Source organism: Cyclopterus lumpus, chromosome 13 (genome assembly GCF_009769545.1).
Source record: "Cyclopterus lumpus isolate fCycLum1 chromosome 13, fCycLum1.pri, whole genome shotgun sequence".
Lineage (NCBI taxonomy): Eukaryota > Metazoa > Chordata > Actinopteri > Perciformes > Cyclopteridae > Cyclopterus > Cyclopterus lumpus.
In genome coordinates this window covers 240,369-263,280 of record NC_046978.1, presented here as the reverse complement: position 1 = coordinate 263,280, position 22,912 = coordinate 240,369, and the positions used below count along the sequence as shown (strand labels likewise).

General features: G+C 43.5%; 1 protein-coding gene across 1 annotated transcript; it reads left to right on the top strand.

The window, feature by feature from the left end:
• Positions 1 to 1,692: 1,692 nt before the first annotated feature.
• On the top strand, positions 1,693 to 21,251 carry LOC117741728. The gene is made up of 16 exons (XM_034548945.1): positions 1,693 to 3,060; positions 3,428 to 3,738; positions 3,951 to 4,020; positions 4,162 to 5,753; positions 6,644 to 6,829; positions 8,171 to 8,492; positions 9,706 to 9,768; positions 10,114 to 11,531; positions 12,592 to 12,810; positions 14,522 to 14,620; positions 15,014 to 15,269; positions 16,536 to 16,606; positions 17,224 to 17,349; positions 17,452 to 17,740; positions 17,835 to 18,580; positions 19,777 to 21,251. Exons 1-16 carry the CDS (start codon positions 2,640 to 2,642, stop codon positions 20,041 to 20,043), a joined length of 6,456 nt encoding a protein of 2,151 aa, XP_034404836.1. The 5' UTR covers positions 1,693 to 2,639; the 3' UTR covers positions 20,044 to 21,251.
• Positions 21,252 to 22,912: the final 1,661 nt, after the last annotated feature.

Here is a 22,912-nt window from a genome sequence, read left to right as displayed (position 1 = left end):
AGTGTCTTCACGATGTGCATGGTATGTGACATGCTGGGTTTTCTGTAGTGGAATTTTGCAAATGCCAAAACTGTTTATCATAGTCTGTGTTACAAAACTTAATCTGGCAACACGTCAAGCATTTTAAGCATGTTTGACCTTAAGAAAATGTGTGAGGACAAAAACTGAAAAATACATTTGTTGTTCTTATAAATAAACGTTGTCTTCCATTATAACTGTTCTCTATCTTTGTTTCAACAGCTTATAGTAGTTGTAGTTCAGCTTACTTGAGAATAATAGTTCAGCTTACTTGAATTTTAAGGCAATCGGTTTCCTGATTATTTCCTAGTAATGTGGACGCTTGGACTAGTAAAGATAACTCTTTCTTATTAGTACCGCTTACTTAATATAACTTGGATCTTTAAGTTATCTGAACTGACTATTTATTGTCAACATAATTAAAGATTTTAAGTTAACTTCACTCATCTTTAAGTTGTCTGAATTTACATTTTATAGTTAACCTAATTAATAATGTTGAGTTAACTATACTAATGTTTACTGCAATTACATGAGTTGCCTAAACTCAGTTTTTTTCAGTTTTAAGAACTTAAAATTATTGAGCTATTTTACTTAGAAATGTTGAGGCAATCGGTTTCCTCACATTTTTCAAGTAAAGTCAACTTATTACATTTTCGGCGGAGTAACATTTTTTGACTGTCAATATGAGTCCAAGAGATCCTAAACACATATGCATCAGTCATTGACATTTAATTTGAAATATCTCCTAATCTAGACAGTGAAAATGTTTGAAGATACGACTTTTAATATCAATATATTTTCATTCTGAAGTAAAAAGATACAACTTTTAATGTTAATTATCTCCTAATCTAGACAGTAAACATGTTTGATTGTCAGTATGGATGAAGTCCTACATGTCCTTAACACATCTGCCGTAGCCATTGCCTGGATTTATTGCAAAAAGTATTTTTATTTAACTTTTAATATCCATATATTTTCATTCTGAAGTAAAAAGATACGACATTTAATGTTTAATATCTGCTAATCTAGACAGTAAAAATGTTTCATTGTCAGTATGGATGGAGTGCTACATGTCCTTAACACATCTGCATAAGCCATTGCCTGGATTTATTGCAAAATGTAATTTAAATTAACTTTTAATATCAATATATTTTCTTTCATAAGTAAAAAGATACGACGGCAGTAGCCATTGCCTGGATTTATTGATAAAAATATGTTTACAGCACTTCTAATATTCAGAAATGACGAATGTAGGACTTTCATTTTGAAGAATCTCTTACTTTGAATTATTGAGATAATTATCTTTATACTACCTACATATTACAGAAATGATCTATTTGAAAGGTACAAAATCAGTTCAGCTTTTATTTTGTAAAATATCTAAATTGGTAATGTTAAGATGTTTACTTTTTGTTTGGATGTGGTCAGAAAATGTCCTGAGTTGCTCAGATATAAATTAATTAATAAATACACTTCATGCACAACTGAGGTTTATTTTATCTTCAACTCACTAGTTGAAAGTCACATGTTTTATAGTTAAAGTGAATCTAATTAATTTAATCTAACGTCCTTATTGGCAAGTATACGATTCGGTCATATCTTATTCTGAAGACCAGATGTTCTGTCACGTGGATGTTTCCGCTAACTTTGTTAAAACCAGATATTGTGTTTCGTGGATCTTTCTGCTAACTTTGCAAAAACCCTCACTCGCTCCTGATCTGGGTGGTTTGAACGTGTTTACCATGAATGTCAGTATATAGGCGCACAAAGATTTCAGTGCCGGCTGATTTGACCACCGAGATCCGAGTGTTCGCTGAGTTGACCGCAGTACGAACTTATAGCAGACAGTCTCGACACCAGCTCTTGCATCAACGCCGTTTCATAAGTAGAAGAGGTCAGGTTTCCATGCACTCTGACAACGACACACATTTTGTTGGTGCAGAAAAAGAGTTGCGAGTGGCCATTGAGAAGTTCGGTAAAGTTGGAAAGAGATTCACAGATTCAGACTTCACGGCTCAATAACTCTTTCACGAAACGGAGTTAAAAGACTAACGGCATCTCTCTGTGACCGTCGTGATGTCGACAACAAGCTACAACCTTTTGGAAACGTTTTGGAAAAATGAAAGTTGTAGCTTGTTGTTGACATCACTGCGGTCACAGAGAGATGTCGTTAATCTCTTTCCAACTTTACCGAACTCACAATATGTTATCATGCGTCAGAAACATCTGTAGAAGAGAGAGAGATACCTTTTCCGGGAGACCGTGGACTTGTATTAGTGTTTTTACATTGCATTATTTCTTCTTTTACTGAAGTGAAATATTTAAATAATTCTCCCACCATTGGTTGTCTTCGATTATTGATCTTAGTGGTGGCGGCTGTCTCTCTGCCTTTATTTTGAAATAAGAACGTGACAACGGAAGCGGATGTGCCGTACGGAACCTGTTTAGTGACGCACAGTCCGCCATGTAGGACACAAATGAGAGCGTAACGTTTACACGGAAGAGTGTTGTGTTTCAAGCCCAACCGACTCTGGTTCAAGTTACTATTTACGCTCGAATAAAATGCGCAGCGGACCGGCGGACACGGAGAGTCGAGCTTAGCGTCTGACCGAAGAAAAAAAATGGAGGCGAGATTTGGCAGCGAAGTGGCGTCGGTCGTGGAAGTCGCCATCCAGGCGACCGTGTCCGTTTTCCGGGACGCCTGGGCGAAAGAGGCGCCAAACGCGCAGTGGGAGGAGGCGACGTTCGGCGAAGTCCAGGAGATAGAGAAGGTCCTGGTGGTCCAGATCCACAAGGTGTTCACGGAGTTCTCCTCTGAGCTGTTCGAGGAGAACGAGGCTCTGCGGGCCAAAGTGGAGCAGCTGGAGGACGTGCTGCAGAAGAAAGCCGGGCAGCTGGAGCAGGAGCTGGAGGCCAGAGTGGGTCAGCTCGGCAGGGAAATGGAGCAGCTGGAGAAGGAGCTGAGGAGCATCGGGGACGGCGGCACCAAGGCGCATGGAGGCGACCCGACCCACGTCCTGATGCCGGACTGCTCGCTGATAGGTGAGCCGATCTATTCCTGGTCACATGACTCATCCGTCAGTTGCATGGAGTTCAGAGAACATCAATTGTGAACTTGTTTAAATGTTGCGGTCAACAAGGTCAGGACGTTTATCTTATTGCATACTACTTGTGCAGCAGTATGTAATAGCAATGCTATTACACTGCTATACAGTTACTGTAGATTAATGATTGGTCCACAGCATGTTGCAGTTCACCTGAGACCTAAAGACGTTTCATTTACAACGATATGCAATATTGAAATGTACCAATGCTGCACAGTTGAGAAGCTGGAGAAACTGAATCTTTGCCAGATCCGCGCTTCACTCAACACACGCTTGATATCTTTCTGTCGTTTGACACAACACAGGAGCCCCGGCGTCGTCCGTCTCCCACCCTCTGGTTGCTGCGAAGGAAACCGCGGCTGACCTGGTGACGTTGGAGTGCCCTGAAGCAGTTCCCAGCCCCACCGCTGGATCGGTGACTGTCCGCAAACCAGCGGCAGCCCCGGTGGCGTTTGTCAACGGCGAAATCACCACTCCCACGGTGCCGCAGGAGCCACCCGTCTCTGAATCGACGCAGCCCGTCCGCAATCAAGCGGCTTCTCCGGAGTCTGCGCCTCAGGATGCCGCCAGCCCGGACTCAAGCAGTGCCAGTGGCGTTGACTCGGCACAGGAAAAGGTTTGAGGGTTTTTTGCGTGCGGTTTTTAGGTTTTATTCTGCAGACGGATTTGTCTATACTGAGTGGTGTCCATTTCCCACTCTGGTTGAGATGCACTGTGTACTTCAAGGGCAAACAGGCTGACTGCCCCCCAAAACAATCTTTTGTCATGTTTCTAAATAAACAAGAAGTATAATTCTGAGGAAACAACTTATTTTCTCATGCCTCACAGATATCTGTAGAAGAGGCACCTTCAGGGAGACCGAGGAGAACCAGGAGAGCAACTTTTAAAATTGAAGAAGGTACAATTAGACGGCTGCTTCTTGCGGAGAAAATAAATCTACAACATTAAAGTTCTGGAAGGACCTTGAATAGGTAGAGGATGCAATTGTCTTGGCGGGGGGAACAATGAAAATACAATATATTTTGCCCTCTATTTCCAGGTTCAACTGACAACATCGCAGAAGAGAAACAAATCAAGGCGGCCGGAGTGCCGGGGAGGAGGGTTAGCCAAAAAGACTCGCAGACGGCGAAGCGGTTCTCCTGCGAGCATTGCAGCGTCACATTCCATTGGAAGGGCGACCTGAAGAAACACATGAAGGTCCACAAGAAGCCTTTCCCATGCGAGAAGTGTGGCAGAAGTTTCCTGGAAAAGAGGTCTCTGGAAAATCACCTATCGCGTCACGAGGCGAGCAAAGCCCCCCTGCCCTTCCCCTGCACCCAGTGCAAGAGGTCGTTCCGGAAGGAGGAGTCGCTTCAGAATCACCTCAAGCGCCACCAGCGGTCCAAACCGCCGAAGCCGTTCGCCTGCGACCAGTGCGGGAAGACCTTCCGGATCGAGAGGTCTTTGGAAAACCACCTGCTGCGCCACGAGAAGTGGAAGCAGATGTTCCAGTGCCAGCTCTGTGACAAGACCTGCCGCACGTCGGTGCAGCTGAGGTGCCACATGGCCGTGCACTCGGAGGAGCGGCCGTTCGGCTGCGCCACGTGCGGCAAGGAGTTCAAGAGCAAGGACACACTCCGCTTCCACCAGATCGTCCACTCCAACTCAAAGAAGTATAAGTGCGGCATGTGCGACGAGACGTTCAAGTACGCCCACTCGCTGACCGTGCACAAGAGGAAGCACACGGGCGTCACGCCATTCACGTGCACGGTGTGCAACCGGTCGTACCGGACCGGCACGGCCCTGAAGAGGCACAGCGTGGTGCACACGGGGGAGAAACCGTTCACCTGTCACATCTGCGGCGCCCGGTTCAGCCTGAACAACAACCTCAAGCGGCACCTCCGCATTCACACGGGGGAGAAACCGTTCACCTGCCAGGAGTGCGGCAAGAGCTTCTCGGACAACACCAAGCTGAAGTCCCACATGCTCATCCACGGCGCCAGGAAGCCGTTCATGTGCGATCTGTGTGGGAAGACCTTCCTCTTCAACTGCAGGCTGCTGATCCACCAGAAGTACGTGCATGCGGACCGGAGCGCGGACGCGGACGGCACTCAGCGTTTCTTCCAGACCCGGAAGCGCAACAAGTCGCTGGTGAAGCCGTTCAGCTGCAAAATATGCCTGCGGGGCTTCAGCGCCGCGTGCTCCCTCAAGCTGCACGAGCGGGGCCACAGCGAGCACAAGGAGTTCAACTGTGGCATCTGCGGGAAGTCGTTCCACAACAAGTACTCTTTCGGCTACCATCAGAGGAGCCACGCGGGGGAGAAGCGCTTCGTCTGCGAAGTGTGCGGCAAGCGATTCTTCCACGCCGGCAGCCTGAAGCAGCACGAGCGCATCCACACGGGCGAGAAGCCGTACAAGTGCGACCAGTGTGGCAAGGCCTTCCGAACGGACGGGAACTTCTACAGGCACCTGCGGATCCACACGGGCGAGAAGCAGTTCGAGTGCCTGTACTGCCACCGGAAGTTCCATCAATCGAACCAGCTCAAGTCTCACATGCAGATCCACACGGGAGAGAAGCTGTACTCGTGCCAGCAGTGCTCCCGGGGTTTCTCGGATTCGAGGCAGCTGAAGAAGCACAGCTGCGACGGGCCGTAGGCGTACAACAAAAAGGGAGGACTTGTGTTGTATTAAGGGAAACCAAATGGTGTGTGTGGCTCGGTGCCTTTTTAATTCCATCGTCATAATCTGTTGGTTCAATTCACAAAATAAATATGCTAATTTATTGACAGGAGATCCGCTTACTTACTTTTCATAGCCTCACTGTGGCAAAGGGATGTTGGATTGCTCTCTTATTCTAAACTAATAGCTTGTGTTTTAGGCTTTTGGTCAATTTAGGAGTTTAGACACTTAACGCCTCTGTTAACTGTTAGTTTTCATTAGTCGTGGCAGGCTAGGGATTTATCCACAGTGATTGATACAGTAATTGATTGTAAAAGTGGCTGCAGCTCTATTCACTGAAGATTCGCAGCATTGTTCATGGCATTTACAGTTCCGTTATTTTTCATTGTCTCAATAACCTCAGCTGCCTAAAAACACAGATACTTCTGTCTGAAAACATTTAACATTGCAAAATGTGAAACCCCAAATGTTGAGGTAAGATAATATAAACAAATGCAAGGTTGTTTATATTGCAGCTTAATGATTTAAAAAAAATGTTTGACCTATTGTTCAGCAGCTGAAACTATTTATCTCCTAGTTGAGTTGTTGCTTCAGTAAAGTTTGAGGTCATTTTTGAATGGCTTTTTTTATTTCTTTAATCTATTAATGTAAGTTTTGTTTATTTGTAATGATCAACAAAAGGCCATTAAGATGTAATTATTTTCAAACAAATTGAAATTGTAAAATTACTTTCTAATGTTATGTGTATAATGGCATACTATTTTCTCGTTATTGCAATAAAAGAACATTTGCAATCGAAGCAACTTTCAAGAGTTTTATTTTGAAATATGACGACCGTTGTGCCACTTCCATTTCCGGAATCAATGGCGCTGCTGTCTAACAGCATTGTTGGTAAGAGTCGGCTGTTAGCATTGAAGGTGAAAATGTCAGAAAACTCAGTGTTTTATTCAGAAACTAAATCCATCATTGACACAGCCATTAAGACTGCTGTTGATATCGGAACTTCCAAAGAAGAAACATTATCTACGGAGCCCAATATGAGACGTGAGGTCAGTCAACGTTTAATATGACCGTGACTGCATGTTCCGGTGTCACAGCGAGGGGACACACTAAGTTAATTGAGTGTGTTGAGCGGGCCAGAAACTCATTGGAGAGATGGGACCAACGGAAAGAAATCACGTAGCGTATCAAAGATGGCGAACTGTAATTTTTAAGAGGGGAAACCGAGTTCTTGGTCCCGAATAACCTCGTCAATGGTACGTTAATATTGGTGTAGGCTCTTATGATTTTTTTTAAAAATTGTGAATCGTTTAGTTTTTATTATATTTTTACAAATGGCGCCTGGTATTCATGGAGCGTTACCGCCGCGCAGTGATATGAAGGGTGGACTGACTGCTCAAGATAACGCGTACTGGATATATAGCTAGTTAGTGCAGCGGCGGGACGTGCCGGTAACCCAGTAGCACATATCTACTCAAGTACAATGAAGTACTTTGCTCGAATGACAGCTGAGGTGTTGTTGGTATGCTACTTTCTTCTTCTACGTACTAACTACACTAAGTCAATAATGTACGTTTTGTTTGTTTTTTGTTATTTCAAAATACAGGTTATTAATAGAAAATATATATTTTATTATTTTAATTTAAATTGATTTAATTTAAATTCTTAAATGTAATATGTCTTGCCCTACTATTTTATTGTATATATTGTAAACGTGCTTGATGCTGCTACAAACAAATTTCAAGTATATATCTAATTTAATCTAATCTAAATCAACTAATAAACCATGATTTATGCTTGAGTAGTAAACTACACGCAGGTATGGAGTGGTGCAGGAATGAGTCCTATATCATATCCCTGGTGACTATCTAAATGAGCATTTCTGCCAGGAAATCTGTCAGGAATGCTATGTTTGAAAGAAAAAAATGACGTGATGTTTTTTTATCAGGATGTGGGCGTTTGTAATTATGGGTCTCCAAACGAATCAACAAGACAGATGTGGTGGGTTACAGTGTGACCTGTCATGCCCCCTTAGAACCAGTCACCAATGCAAAATGAAAGTGCTGTCAGGATGACGTAATGACCCTTCCTTCTTTTATAGGCGTCCCTACAAAAATATGTCAACCCTGCACCACTTTATATAAATATAGTTCTCCATTGGTTCATTTACATAACTGATAAGGCCCAAAGAGGTCTAATTATCTGTTATTCTATTTAAAAAACATTAAGATTAGAGAAAAATCCATTAAATTAATTACGTTTTCATTTAATTAGACAGTCAAGTAAATTTTTTGTGTTGACGTTGACAGTCTGAATAATGGTTTACCTCCTCCAGAAAATCACTGTGTAGTGTGATTGTGCTTCATATAACAGTTTTAAACCATATGTAGGCGGAAATGTTGGCGCAGGAGGTGACGAGAAAGGTTGACGCCATTTTCTCCCAGCTGTCCTTGACGCTGCGCAACAAAAACAAGAGCCTGAAGGCCGAAGTGGGGCGGCTGGAGAGCGAGCTGGAGGTCACGACGGAAAACTTAGAGAATGCCCGAACGTGGAGGGAGAACGTACTGAGCGGCTGCCCCATCCTGTTCGAGCAGACCGGGTTGATCTACACCTTGAAGCCCTTCGGGACGTTGAAAAGAAAGGCCGGTGCGTTGACGGAGGAAGTCACAGGTACGGCGCCCGCTGCCGGGATGGAGAGTGGACATGATGCTGGTAAGGAAAATATAGTCCACTGCAAAATACTAACCCTATTAAAACAGGGTTCGTACTGCCATGGAAAAGTCATGGAATTTTAAAATGGTTATTTCCAGGCCCAGAAAAGTCCTTGAAAAAAATGTAATTCCAAAAGTGTTGGAAAAGTCATGGAAATGTGTGATATTCATATGTTCATTTACGCTGAGTTTAAAATAATGAATATGCTTTTAAAAGGAAGCTGTTCAAAATATAAACAGGCATACGCTCTCATACTCGTGGCACACATTTTGTTTTTTTTAGACTGTATGCTTTATAATTCGGGTTTTGGAATTAGTTTAAATACATTTTCTCACTTTCATACACCGAGATTTCATAAAATGTTTGGTCATGGAAATTTGGTTTAATGTCATGGAAAAGTCATGGAAATCCATTGGTCAAAATGTGTATGAACGCTGTTAAAAGCGCATGTCCTCTTAGGAAAAGTAGGGAATAACGGGAAAAACGGGAAGTAGACATGGCACTCGGAGGGGAAGTGGGTTCCTTTAAATCATTTTAACACTACTGCATCTGGGATTCACTGAACAGTTCACAATAACAGTGTACAAATATTCCGTTTTATTTTTTCCTAAGATGATGAAGTCACGGTGCTCCCTACTCGGCCTCTGATTGGCTGGTGCTCGTTGCCTTCATTGGTTGGGTTGGTTAGGTTCAGGCATGAGGAGTGAGATCGGTTAACGATATCTGGGTAAGCCAATCAGAGGCAGAGAAGGGCAGGTCACACCTTCGCTATCCCAGGAAAATAAATATGGCCTCCTGTCGTAAGATTCAGTTAAATTAGGTTGCTGATTTGATCTGATCTGTTTTTAATATAACAAAATAACAAATGTACTTCATGAATACAAACACAGATTTGTTCAGGCAGTAAATCATCCTGTGAGTTTAATTTATTATTATTATAGTATTTTGTTTGATGAAACAGATTCCATATAGTATGCTAATACACAAAATAAATACTGTACATGAATTACAAGTTTAGAAAAAAGGTTAATTTCCCATCATCTGACAGAAAAAAATAATGTTATTGGCAGCAATGATTAAGAGCATGATGATTTCACAGCACCAGAAAATATTATTTACATCTAGTTTTAAAGGAAAACTTGACCCAGGCAGCATATTATTATTATTATTATTTACAGTGTTTTAGTAGATGACTGTGCTATTTCTTGTTCAGATGTTGGAGAGGCAACGAAGGAGGTGAATTCTGAAGCTAAGTCCTTAGCTGCCAGTCGACGAGGTGAGATTTTAAGTTGTTCATGTGGAAGTAATACACAGGGAGGAAGACAAATAGAAAACACGTTTCATTAAAGTTTAAATCTGGACTTGTGCATTGCCTTTCTAGTCTTCTGACCTCTCAAAGCATTAACACTACACGCCATTCATACACTGAGGGCTGCTATGCTGCCCATCAGGACTGTCTGCTCCACCACAGGCGCTCAGTATTTTAACCAGCAATTTATATTAGTTTTAATATTTACTTGAGAAGTTCATTAACTCAAATAATGCTAAAATGTTCCCCTTTATCAAATTGCCTCCCTTAGTCCTGTGTGACCATTATATCTATTTTTCCTTTCCTGTCTAGAAAGTGCAGAGGATTACACCCCGACAAACACGGCTGAATCCCAAAACGCGGACAGCCAGAACGCGGTGGCGCCAGTCAAGAGCAAAGGGAAGTCCTTTGCATGCGAAGTCTGCAACAAGAGCTTCAACCGGCGGCTTCATCTGACGAAGCACGCCAACACCCACAGAGAGCAGCGGACGTTTGCCTGCGACCAGTGCCTGAGGAAATTCCGGACTGCGGCGACCCTCGAGCACCACCTGCTGCGGCACGAGGAGAGGAAGTACGCAACCTTCGAGTGCCGGCTCTGCGAGAAGACGTTCAAGACCAAAATGTACCTGAAGACCCACCAGCTCGTCCACACGGATGCAAGGTCCTTCGTGTGCCCTGCCTGCGGCAAGGCCTTCAAGACCAAGCACGCGCTGGGGGCCCATCGGGTCGTGCACACCGTGGAAAAGCCGCACAAGTGCGCCGAGTGTGGGGAGAGTTTCCGGTACGCGTTCACGCTGCAGTGCCACCAGAGCGTCCACACGGGGGAGCACCCGTACAAGTGCGCGGTGTGCGGCAAAGCTTTCATCCGGAGGAGGTCGATGCGGACGCACCAATCCGTCCACAGCGGGAAGATGTTCACTTGCGAGACGTGCGGCGCGGGCTTCACCCTGCAGCACAACCTTAAGAGGCACATTCGCATCCACACGGGCGAGAAGCCCTTCCGGTGTGACGTGTGCGGGAAGAGCTTCGTCCAGAACAAGCTGAAGGCGCACATGCTCCTCCACGGCGCCTCCAAGTCATTCATGTGCGACCTGTGCGGCAAGACGTTCCTCTACAACTGCCAGCTGCAGAGGCACCAGAAAGTGAACCACGACGAGAGGCGCGGGCAGGTCATCCGAAGAAGGACCCTGGGCAACCGCCGAGTCATCTACCGGCGGGACAAGACCACGGTGGACATGACGCCGTTCAGCTGCCGGACATGCCGCAAGGGCTTCGACACGGCGGGCTTGCTGAGAAGACACGAGCTCATCCACACGGGGCGGAGGCAGTACAGCTGCGAGGCGTGCGGGAAGTTTTTCTTCTACAAAGCTACGTACGACTACCATCGACGGATCCACTCCGGGGAGCGGCCGTACGGCTGCGATGTGTGTGGGAAGAGGTTCATCATCCGCCAGGCACTCAAGTCGCACGAGCTGCAGCACTCCGAGGAGAAGCCGCACACATGCGAGCACTGCGGCAAGGCCTTCCGGATCTACACAAATTACCTCCGGCACTTGCGGGTCCACACGGGGGAGAAGCCCTACGAGTGCGAGGTATGCAGCGTGAGGTTCAGGCAGCTCGGACACGTCAAGTTTCACATGCAGGTCCACACAGGGGAGCGGCCGTATACCTGCGGGAGCTGTGGACTTGGATTTTCAGACTCGAGGCTGCTCAAGAGACACAACTGTGCCTGAGAAATGTCAGGGAGCACGCGCTGGCTGGTGAGAACAATGCATGAAGCAATAACTCAGCAGGGGTTTTATATATATTTTATTTTAATTCCTACCTGTGCTCCAGTCAGGGCAAAACTTCCAGCCCTGAAAATGTAAGAAAGCTTCACACATTTAACGAGAAGCAAAAGCATCTTGTAACTGAACTACAGTTAAAACCTGACAGGTTTACTTGAGCAATTTCGGCTTTTTGTTGTTACGAGACTGTTTCTGTCGTCTGGGAATGTCTGCAATGTGAAATTGTACACTTTGAAGTGTCCTCAACAAAAGATGCAGACAATATTTAAACCGAAAATTGCTCTGCTTCAGTAAAGGTTGAATTTAAATAATATGATTATTCAGTCTTTTCATATTTTCAGTTTCCCTTCAGCATTGGATCATATTTGATGGTACAAACAACAAAGCACAGCATACTAATTAAAAAGTCTGAATTAAAAAAAAATTCTCTGGATCAATTCAGAGTTTTTCTTTTCCAATAAATGCGTTATAGCTGTCCAAGTAATGACAGATTTTATTTGAAAAGAAGAAAAAAAATCACTGCCTTCACTGTACATTTACATGACATACATACATTGTACGTTTTAACTCACTACAATAATTGTACAGCTTTAGTTTCTGGTTACTTGGTTTCAGCCTCTCAAATGTGTATTTTTATATTTAAAATGTTATCAATAACTGTCTGCAGATTAATCCATAATTAAAAGAATACGGTAATGAGTTAATCGTTCAAAGTGCTCCATTTCAGACAACTTCAAATGTAAAGTCCTGCTTTTACATCAATGTATGAGTAAAAGTACATTTAGCTGATTATACTTACATACAAACAGTTTCAATGCAGGACTTTAACAGAGTATTGTACCCTGTGGTATTAGTGCTATTAGTTTGGTAATTAAAGTATCTGAAGACGCTGAGTGCTCTTATTTTGAAGAACACAAACCAGGAAGTAGAACATCCGTGTTGTGAGCAGCACGAGTTTGTTTTATTCACCATAACGACAATATTGCAGCATTGAATGCTGTTTGTTTCATTACGAAATGATATTGCTGAAACCACATCTATAAGCGGACACGTTGACATCGGCAGAATGTCGGACCTGGAGGCGCAGGTGGGCTCCATTTTGGAGATAATGGTGAGTACGACAGTGACAGAAATGACCAAAGTTATCGGCGACTCCGCTCCAACACAGTCAGAAATGTCGCCACGCACGACCGAAAACACTCCAGGGTCCTCAGAGGAGAAGGTACGTTGAACCGTGTGCGTGTGCGTGTGTGTGTGCGCGCGCGTTGTCCAGACAGCTGGCTCAACATAGAAATAGAAGAGCTAGCTCGCTGCTTTATCGGCGTCCATCGGCTAACCTCCCGTAACCCCGCACTCCAGCGCCGGTTGAGCGCATGATTCTACTAAATTGATTATAAACACGTCGCTGTGGCTGAACGACAACCGAGAAGAATCCATCTTGTTCGCCATTTTAAGTCAGGCATCGGGCCCGGGGCCTCTCTATCTGCTGTATGTCTAGAAGCGCTTCAGCTACAGGTTTCACCCGCTGCTGCCTGCGGGACCAGGGGCCATTTATCAATTATCAATTGTTAATTAATTAACATCATAGCCAACTGTGACATTGCGGATAAGTGTCTAACTGAAAACTAACCGTGGCAATATCACGAACATTACATGTTTTATTTATTTAGCTAATATCAAAAGCCTCTAAAGAAAATGGAAATACTCTGTTGCAAGTTAACACAAATAAAGTATTTTCATAAAAATATACTTAAAAGAATAAAAAAAGTACTCATTAAGCAGAATGACACATTTCAGAATAATGCATTTTATATGACTTTATTATAGTTATTGATCACTTCAATGTTGAAGCTGTTAATGGTGCTGCTGATTTTAATTAATTTACTAATTAATTGATTAGTGAATTTACCCCATTACATTATTTTTATATTTGAAGGTAAGATATTATGTATTTCTCTGATTATGTTCTGTTTTATTAATCTGTGTCTGCAAAGTAACTGAAACTGTCAAATGAATGTGAAGTAAAGAGTACACAATTTTCCTCTGACACGTGGTGGACTAGAAGTATAAAGTAGCAGACACCCCAACAGTATGTGGGTAAATGTACGACACACTTTCCACTATTGACATACATTGAAGTATAACCAGTGGTTGGAGGCAACCATGTACATTTACTAAGGTTGCATTTAATAGTATTTTAAACTGCGTAATTATTCTACTCTAAATATGATGTAGCTGTTACTTTGTAGAATCATTTTAGTTGTTTTTCATTAAGTAGTCCATTGTTAAGTCTATAACATGTCTATATATTTAATTATTCATAAAAAGTAGTTGTCTTCTAGTTGATTGTTTTGTCAAAAATCTAATGTTATAAAGCAAAGCAGAAATTCCTCCCATTTGAGACTCCTGAACCAGCAGATGGTTTTGTATTTTGTATATGGTTATTTAAGTATTTACTCATTTAAATTGTTGATTAGTTTACTTTTGATCAATATTAACATTCTGTTTACATATTAAGGCATTAATAACAACACAAAACCTCTGTGTAATATAATAATATAACAGACTGCATAATACTGTAAAAGTGTCACATTTACTTTCCCCCGTGGTACTTTAAGAACCATTTTGCTGATAGAACTAATAGTATTTTCACTTAAGTACTAAATGTTGGACTTCGCTCAAGTGTATTTCAACATTGTGGTACTACTATTTGTACGTAAGTATTGTGTAATATAGTGTTTAGATTTAGTCATGTTTTTCTTAAATTTGACAGAAAGTAATATATGAGAAGCAAACTGATCCTCGTTGATCTCAGAGTAAGAAAACAGGAACAAGACCAAGAAGGAAAGTGTTATTGCACCATGTCCTCGCCATCCTTTCATCACCTGCTGACATGTGTCACACGAGGAGTAACGGTGTGCCGTTCCCATCAGGTGATCCAGTTCAGCGTCTTCCTGACGTCTCTGGCTCGAGAAGCTGTAGAGAAGATCTGCCAGCTGTTCCTCGAGTGTTCCTCTCTGCTGCAGTTAGAAGTATGTTGCCTCATTGATTTGGTGTATTTGTGCTTTGGTCATGATGGATGCCGAATGCTAGTTTCTCCTTCGCATTCGTTACGCAGATGTTGTTAAAACATTTCTTACCAAATCTGCTCTTGGCATGCAGTAAGTCTCACTGTTCAGCAGCATGCTTTTTTTGTTGGAGCTTTCCTTAATCGGTGAAAACAACAAAATCAAACCACTTTATTTCCTCCTCCTAAGGATGAAGATATCCTTGTGCTGCAGCTAATGATTATTTATATTATCTTCTCATTTTCTCTATCAATCGTTTCATTGTTTGCTCAATGAAATGGCAGAAAAAGAAGAGGAAAACCAGAGAACTATGAAGCAGCCCCATTGCCCATTTGTTCTTTAAAAATGTCTTTGTAGGTGACGCAGGGTGTCGCAGAGATCGAGGAGCTGAGGAGGAGACTGGAGGTGGTGGAGACGGAGCTGAAGGTCGTGCTGGAGGACAGTGAATGCCAGGAGCTGGCGGAGGAGCCGGCGGAGGAGCTGGCGGAGGAGCCGGCGGAGGAGCTGACGGAAGAAAGCGGCGGAGAGAAGGAGTGTGGGGGGGCTCTGGCCAACGGACGAGAAGCAGGAGAGACTGTCCGGAGCCAGCGATCGGGGAGGAAGAGTCGCGGAGGTGATGAGATTATCCTTTTTATTGGGTGGAGTGAGTGGAGGATTGTTTGTGTTGCTTATGTTATGACACATGATGATATTAAATTGATGGTGAGGTTGCATGGGGTACTTATTCATAGTCGGTGTGTTACAGTAGCATAGCAATATACTGCTGTGGACAAATGTATTTAGACACAATTTAGGTTTACGTTATATCTAGAACCAAAGCCACTAGACTCCACTGACAAAAATAGTTATTTTTAGCTTGGAAAACAAAGGCGTTGCGGCTCTATCGCTGCCTACATCAGTTAGTTGTTGTTTGAGTTATTGTGACTTTAGTGAACTAACCCTTTAAAACACCTCAACCACAATAAGCTGTTTATTGTTACCTGTAATGTTTTTGTTTTTGTTACCTGCCAACAGACTACAGATGTAAATTAGCATTCTTGCTAACTCCAGCTTCTTTGCATCTTGTATTTTTATACTTGTGTTTATTTACATGCTCGGTCCCCCTTGAAATGAATATATTATCATAGGTTAAGCTACAAGACATTATATAAAGCAAAGCATAATAATAATAACCCCAGCTTAAGCAGCAACAGTAAAGTTACTATAATTATATTTCATTTATATATATTTATATTCTCAGTTGTACTTAATTATATAACCCAATAATATAGTGTGTGTATATATATATATATATATATATATATATCGTTCTGAAATGATACTTTTCATACTTTAAATATATTGTGTTGCTGATACCTAAGTATTTCTACTTAAGTTGAATACATTTTGAATGCAGGACTTTTACAGTATTTCTACACAGTGGTACTGCTACATCTACCTCGTTAAAATATCTGAACACTTCTTCCACCACTGTACAATAACTACATGTTGTGTTTTTCAAAACTTCATAACTTAAAGTTGGTTAGAATGAATAGGCCACTAGATGTTATTCAAATGTTATTGTCTTGTGTGTTTTATTGCCACGTAGCTTTGTAGGGCAGGCGAAGAATGCTGCATTTGAGTTTCCACAGATCCACGAGATAATGAAACACTGCACTTTGTCAGCAACTCATTTAGGTAATTTATCTTTGTTCTCACCGGCACTCACCAGAGTTGATGTTTGCTGAAGAGTTCTTCAAACACATTGAGAAGGAGTAGTGTGCCGTGTCTCCTTCATCTCGGCTCCCTTCAGGCTTTCTCGTTGTCTCAGTCTTACTTTGTCGGATGAAGCATCATTTGTCACAAAAGTACTGATTAACAACTTTTTGGATTCTAACAGTTGTGGCTTGTGGTGATGCTGGAGTGAAGAGATCGCCTATAATTCACCTGTGGAAAGGCAGAACCTATGAGGTAAAATCCTGTCTTGTTCTATGTCGATCAGGGGTGGCCTAACTTTATAAACTGTGGTCCATGAACAACAATGCAAAGAGTCAAGGGCCAAACAATAATACATGTGTAAGTCTAATATTAAGATGTAACAAACAGGCAGAAATGGTGAAGTATTGGTTTATGTGCTCAGCGGTTCAACATAAACAACTCCACTAAATGTAGTTGACATCTGGTATCTAATACATATAGTTTTGAGTATGATGAGCAGTGTGCACCGAGTGCAACGTTTTAGAAATATGCTCAAGCCATATTCTAGTTTATCTTCAAGAATTCACCGCTGGCCAAACTGGTCAAAAATACGCGAGCACCTTTTTGTTCTGCCCAAATGTGACTGTTGTCCTTGGGCATTGATTTGACGCGATAAGACTTTTTCTTTATTGAGCGGGCTACGTGCACAGCGGAGTCTCTCAAACCGTTTCTACAAAGTTGCACACCGTGCTCTGAAATTCCATTGTATGCTGTAGCATTAAGATTTCCTTTCATTTGAATTAAGGTGCAAAAGGACACAATATTATGTGGACAGGTGCAGCCACCTGGACACTATGTAGTGACTCTTCAATATGTCCACATTCTCTCAGGACTGTGTCCAACCTGTGATAATAAAGGAGGAAGGACTGGAGGCGTTCGCTGACCAGGTGGCCACTGATTCCGGTCCCTACAGAGACGATCCAGGCCAGGATGACGATGACGACCCAGACTACCAGGTTGATTTCACGAGTACCCAATTCATTTTATGTTATTGTAAAAAGGCATGGCAGGTTAGGAAGAAATTAATTAACAATCTGTCTGTTTTGCTTTTCTGTTAGTTGGAGCCAGAAGATCCAGATGACGGCGACCCAGGATTCAACGCCAGACCTAAACGCGCCGCAAAGCCCCCAAAGCCCCACCGGGGTCGAGCGAAGCGGGAGAGTCAGGGTCAGGGCCAGCAGCCTCTGAGCTGCAAACACTGCCGGAAAACCTTCACCAAGCTGCTGCAGCTTAAGGCCCACCAGGCCGTCCACGGGGCGAATGCTGAGAAGCCCTTCCACTGCTCTCAGTGTGGCAGAGGCTTCTCTTTCCAGCGAAGCCTCAATGCGCACGTGCTGCTTCACACGGGTGAGTGTTTATCAGTGGAGCTGTATAGGAGCATGTTACTTATAAAGCATATTCTGTCACACTCACAATGCATGCTCATTGCTCCCATACACAGGGGAAAGACCACACACCTGCGATGTTTGTGGGAAGGGTTTCACCCTGAAGCAGCTGCTGAGGAACCACCAGCGCCTCCACGCCGAGGTACGCCCGTTTCGCTGCGAGCAGTGCGGCAAGAGCTTCTACCGAGCCCACGGGCTGAAAATGCATCAGATGGTCCACACGGGGGAGCGGGCCTACAACTGCCAGTACTGCAACAAAAACTTCACGATACAGGGCAACCTGCAGCGCCACCTGCGCATACATACGGGCGAGAAGCCATTCCGGTGCGAGACATGCGGGAAGAGCTTCAACCAGGCCGACACCCTGAAGGGCCACCAGCGGATCCACACCGGCGAGCGTCCCTTCAACTGCGAGACGTGCGGCAAGTGCTTCATCCAGAAGAGCGCCCTGAAGATGCACCAGAAGATGCACTCGGGCGAGCGGAAAGCGCTGGTGTGCGTCGCGTGCGGCACCGCGGCGGCCTGCGTGGACTCGCTCCGCAAGCACCTGCTGACACACGCGGCGGCCATCCCGTGCACGTGCGTGCTCTGTGGCCGGCGGCTCGGCTCCATCACAGACCTGCGCTCGCACCAGCAGCACCACACGGTGGACCGGCCGCACAGCTGCGGACTGTGCGGGAAGAGCTTCAAGTCGTCCAGCTACCTGAAGATCCACCTGAAGACGCACAGCGGGGAGAAGCCCTTCGCCTGCGACATCTGCGGCCGCATGTTCACGCAGCACAGCAGCCTCAAATCACATCAGGTGGGTTTGCATGCAATACTGCTTTTAACAGGCTTTAGAAATACTTTTTTTTCATTTGAGTGGCTTTTAAAATGATGGATAACTTGTTTGTAATTGGAGAAGCATCTACCCCAAAAGATACTTTATGGTGCTATAGAATAGAACAGTGTCGACTTTGCCCTTTTGTGTGGTTACAGATGCAACACTCGGCATTTACAATGATGCTGGTTGTATAAATTAGGAACAAAACACTTTGTCTACAAACCACATTTATTTCCAAAACAAGCTTTATAAGTGACAGACTTAAACCATGAGGATAGTTAAAGAACGTTTGGAGGGCCCTGTCAACCACACTTTGTGTCTGCGTTGACCATGGCGGATTTGGCGTCTCAGACCCAACGGGCCTCATGCAAAGAACCAGTCGTACAAACAGATTTGTTCTTCAGTTGCGCGTATGAGGGATTTTAAGATAATTCGTTATGCTCACCAGTTTCCTCGCAGATTGAATTTTCTCTTGGATACCGATGAAATTCCAGATGGTCCACACCTGTCGTACGTGTCATGTACCATCTCACTCTTTTGGCCTAAAATGATGTTGAATCTGAATTAATTTGGAGTTTAGATATTATGATAAAACAAACTTCACAGTGCTGCACTAATGACACGTCGAGCCTAATATTTTATTAGTGTTTCTGATCCTGTGCTACACGACCCTGTGTGAAATTCTTCTTTTTACTATTCGGTAACATTTTTTATGAATCAAACATTTACACGCCCTCTTGGGCAGGTGATTTCACAGATTAATTTGTTCACATTCAGGCAGTTTGGAGAGTTAGTGAATCTGACTTGGAACACTTGTACGAGCAAACCTCACAAAAACAAAAGAAGCAGGCGCAATTTTAGGGGATGCTGGATTATTTATTTCACTCCAGCGGTGTGAACCAGAAATTGCTTTGATTTAACGGTAATAAACGGATCATCAAAGTTTGGATCATTTTATGAGGAGGACAGTAAGATTTTTTTTACGATTGAACGCACGATAAGCAAACAAAACATTTCTAGCATGAGGCCCAATGTGGCGTGAGTCAAGACTTTACTAACGTAAGTCCTATATCGGAAAATTATATTTGGTAACAGTTTCTCTTTCCAACTACCCCCCCCCCCCCCCCCCCCCCCCCCCCCCCCCCCCCCCCCCCCCCCCCCCCCCCCCCCGAAAGGTTGTCCACACCGGGGAGAAACCGTTCAGCTGTGACACATGCGGGAAGTGTTTCAGCAACACGGGGAACCTGAATCGACACCAGCGCATCCACACGGGGGAGAAGCCATTCAGCTGCGACACGTGCGGCCGCAGCTTCAACCAGGGCAACAGCCTGAAGGCCCACCAGCAGATACACACCGGGGAGAAGCAGTTCATGTGCGACAAGTGCGGGAAGAGCTTCTCCTACCTGAGGAACCTGAAGGACCACAAGTGTTTCTACGTCTGAAGCTGAACTCTGAAGAGACGTCTGCCCCCCCATCCCCTTTGGCATAGCAGTTTGGCATCAGCAGGACACTCTCTGACTTGATGGCTTTATAGAAACGGACCAACATGTGTTTTTTTTTGTCACGAGTTGCCTGAGGAGGGACAACAGTCTTCGCTGGGCCTTTTTGATGATAATGTGGTCTGTGTTACTGATGCAGCTGCACAAAGAAAATGATGGAGCCTGTCTGGGTAATGAGATGGTCAGAGATAAGAACCAGGGCTTCGACCTTTTTCTAATGTTTTGAATTTAAGGCATTCACCTGACTTGCAGAAAGGGAAGTGGGTACGGCAGCTTCAATAAGCTACAAGAGATGGTAAAAGAAAAAAGTTCTTCTAAATGACAGAAGGCGGCCGGAAATAAATATTTGGCGCTCAAATTGAAAACATAGACACAGTAAAGACTAAATGCAGCAGGAATCCTGACAAAAAATGAAATACCCTTTAATACTCTTTTTCTTAATTGTATCACTGAGTTTTATCTGGTTGCATCACCGCTGCACTTTAATTTACAACTACTATTGATTGTAAGATTGCACAACTAATCTGTCTCAGTTTGTGACACCTTCTTGGATCACTGTGTCAAACTGTGTCAAATTAAGATAGACGGGTCGGGAACAAGGCACAAGAACATGAAATATTACTAAGTATTACTTGGAGGCAAATTCAATCACAAGATGAACATTATCATGCTTTTAACTTATATTTGAGCATTTCTTTCACTGTCATCTTTTGATTTTATCCTGTTTTGTACAGCAATTTGTAAAGTCAGTTTTAATGTATTTGTTAGCAGAAAGGTTAAGAACATTACCTTCAGCTTCCTAACTTGTTCAGCTCGTACAGAAGGACATAAATAAAATCGTCCTGTCTTTCTGTTGTAGCACAGTACTACAACAGAAAGAGAAACTTGTTAGCAAAACAATTGTAAGTGCAGACACCTCATTAAGTATCAATTGTTGAGGCTTTCATAGTCTCCTTTCATTTAAGCGTTTTACTCTGTGACCTCTGTGGCAGATTGATTTAAATGCTTACAGCAGTTTCATGACTTTCCCTGACTTTGATTAGAGGGATCAGAAACAACCCATCCATCCATTATCACCTCTTATCCGGGGTCGGGTTGCGGTGGCAGCAGGTTCAGCAGGCCGACCCAGGCTTCCCTCTCACCCGCAACACTTTCCAGCTCATTCTGGGGGATCCCGAGGCGTTCCAAGGCCAGCCAGGAGATATAATCCCTCCAGCGTGTCCTCGGTCTTCCCCGGGGCCTTCTACCAGTTGGACGTGCCCGGAAAACCTCTAATGGGAGGCGTCCAGGAGGCATCCTGACTAGATGCCCGAACCACCTCAGCTGACTCCTTTGGACACGAAGGAGCAGCGACTCGACTCCAAGCTCCCCCCTGATGTCCGAGCTCCTTACCCTATCTCTAAGGCTGAGCCCGGCCACCCTACGGAGGAAGCTCATTTCGGCCGCTTGTATCCGAGAAACAAACCAGTCACAATTAAATGAAGCAGTATTTTGTTGACGGTTGTTGAATTATTATACGTCTGAGCTAGGTTGTAAAGTGTGACTGACTTCTTTTATTGTATGCAGCTTTCTTCAGGATTTTTAAACAACACTAATTAAGTTGTACGACTGGTCTTTATAAAGGTACTACTTGAACTGTGATTTTATTTTCTAGTTTTCGATTATGATCTCAAATAGATTAATGAAATCCAACAGAATTTTTGGAAAAGAAGTTGCCTTGTGTGCATCGGAAGAGCCGATGTGCTGACTGAGAACTATACCGAAGCGGTTATTTCGTATCTGTGACTTCTCTTGTGGAGTGTACGTTTGTTAACTCTCTGTGACTGTGGCTCAAACTTCAGGTCGGGGGACAGGGGTTCGACGCCCGCACCAGGAGGCTCAGGGAGGCCAAGGTGAAAGCTTCCAGCATAGTGGGCTCGGCTGAAAACACGAACATGGAGCAGTGAGACACTATGTGATCCCCTCCGAAGTGTTTTATACACACCGAACAAAGAAAAACAATATGATTTCAAGTTTGCTTTGGTTATGGATAACAAGGAGATTTAAGTAAATTAGTAAATCAGCGTGAAAACTATTCTATTCTAGTATTATGTCATAACTTGCTGATTTGCGAGGGTTTCAATTGATATAGATACATTAACTTTATATACCTGAAAGAAACATTTATGAAATACATTGATTCATGATAATTAGCTGTTCTTGAAGGTTTTTTTTTTACAAGAAACTGTATGAATTACAATTTAAAGCTTTAACATTAAAATGTTTTGGGGTCAAAAGTGTTCAGTCATATATTCAGTAAAAATCATTTCAAGTGTTACTGTCATTATTTATTCTCTTTTAAATCAAAACTTAACGCTCTTGACAAGGCAGTGCTTGTAGTTGCGTTTTCTTTGCATGGTGGTGTTGCTTCTTCATACGTGACTGCAGAGGAAGCTGCGTGAGATGTGTCTGGCTGTTGCAGAAGAAGTCATGAAGTGACTTAGAACCGCGACAAAAAGAAATGGGTCACTTAAACCGATGTGGCTCAGTTTCTATCATGCTAAAAACAACTCCTCACTAGGTCCATCACGAGATAACTCAATATGGATTGGGTTTATAATATTAATCATATGGCATCCTGTTGTTTAAAGAAATAGTCTGATCAATCAGACACAAATACACCTACCCATAACCTGTTTTGAGGTTGAAGAAGTCAGCCACCACGTCTGTGTTTGACTGTGGAGATATTCTTTATTCTCATGCTACTCCATGCAGTTTATCATTGGGCCACGTGTTTCATAATTGTCCATAATTAATAACCTGAATTGGATAC

What these genes read in the sequence shown, in the direction of transcription:
- LOC117741728 (XM_034548945.1), top strand. Translation starts at nt 2,640, where the DNA reads ATGGAGGCGAGATTTGGCAGCGAAGTGGCGTCGGTCGTGGAAGTCGCC. An exon ending in CTTAGCTGCCAGTCGACGAG is followed by an intron (nt 9,769 to 10,113) that starts GTGAGATTTTAA and finishes TTTCCTGTCTAG; the next exon opens with AAAGTGCAGAGGATTACACC. An exon ending in GGAAAGGCAGAACCTATGAG is followed by an intron (nt 16,607 to 17,223) that starts GTAAAATCCTGT and finishes ACATTCTCTCAG; the next exon opens with GACTGTGTCCAACCTGTGAT.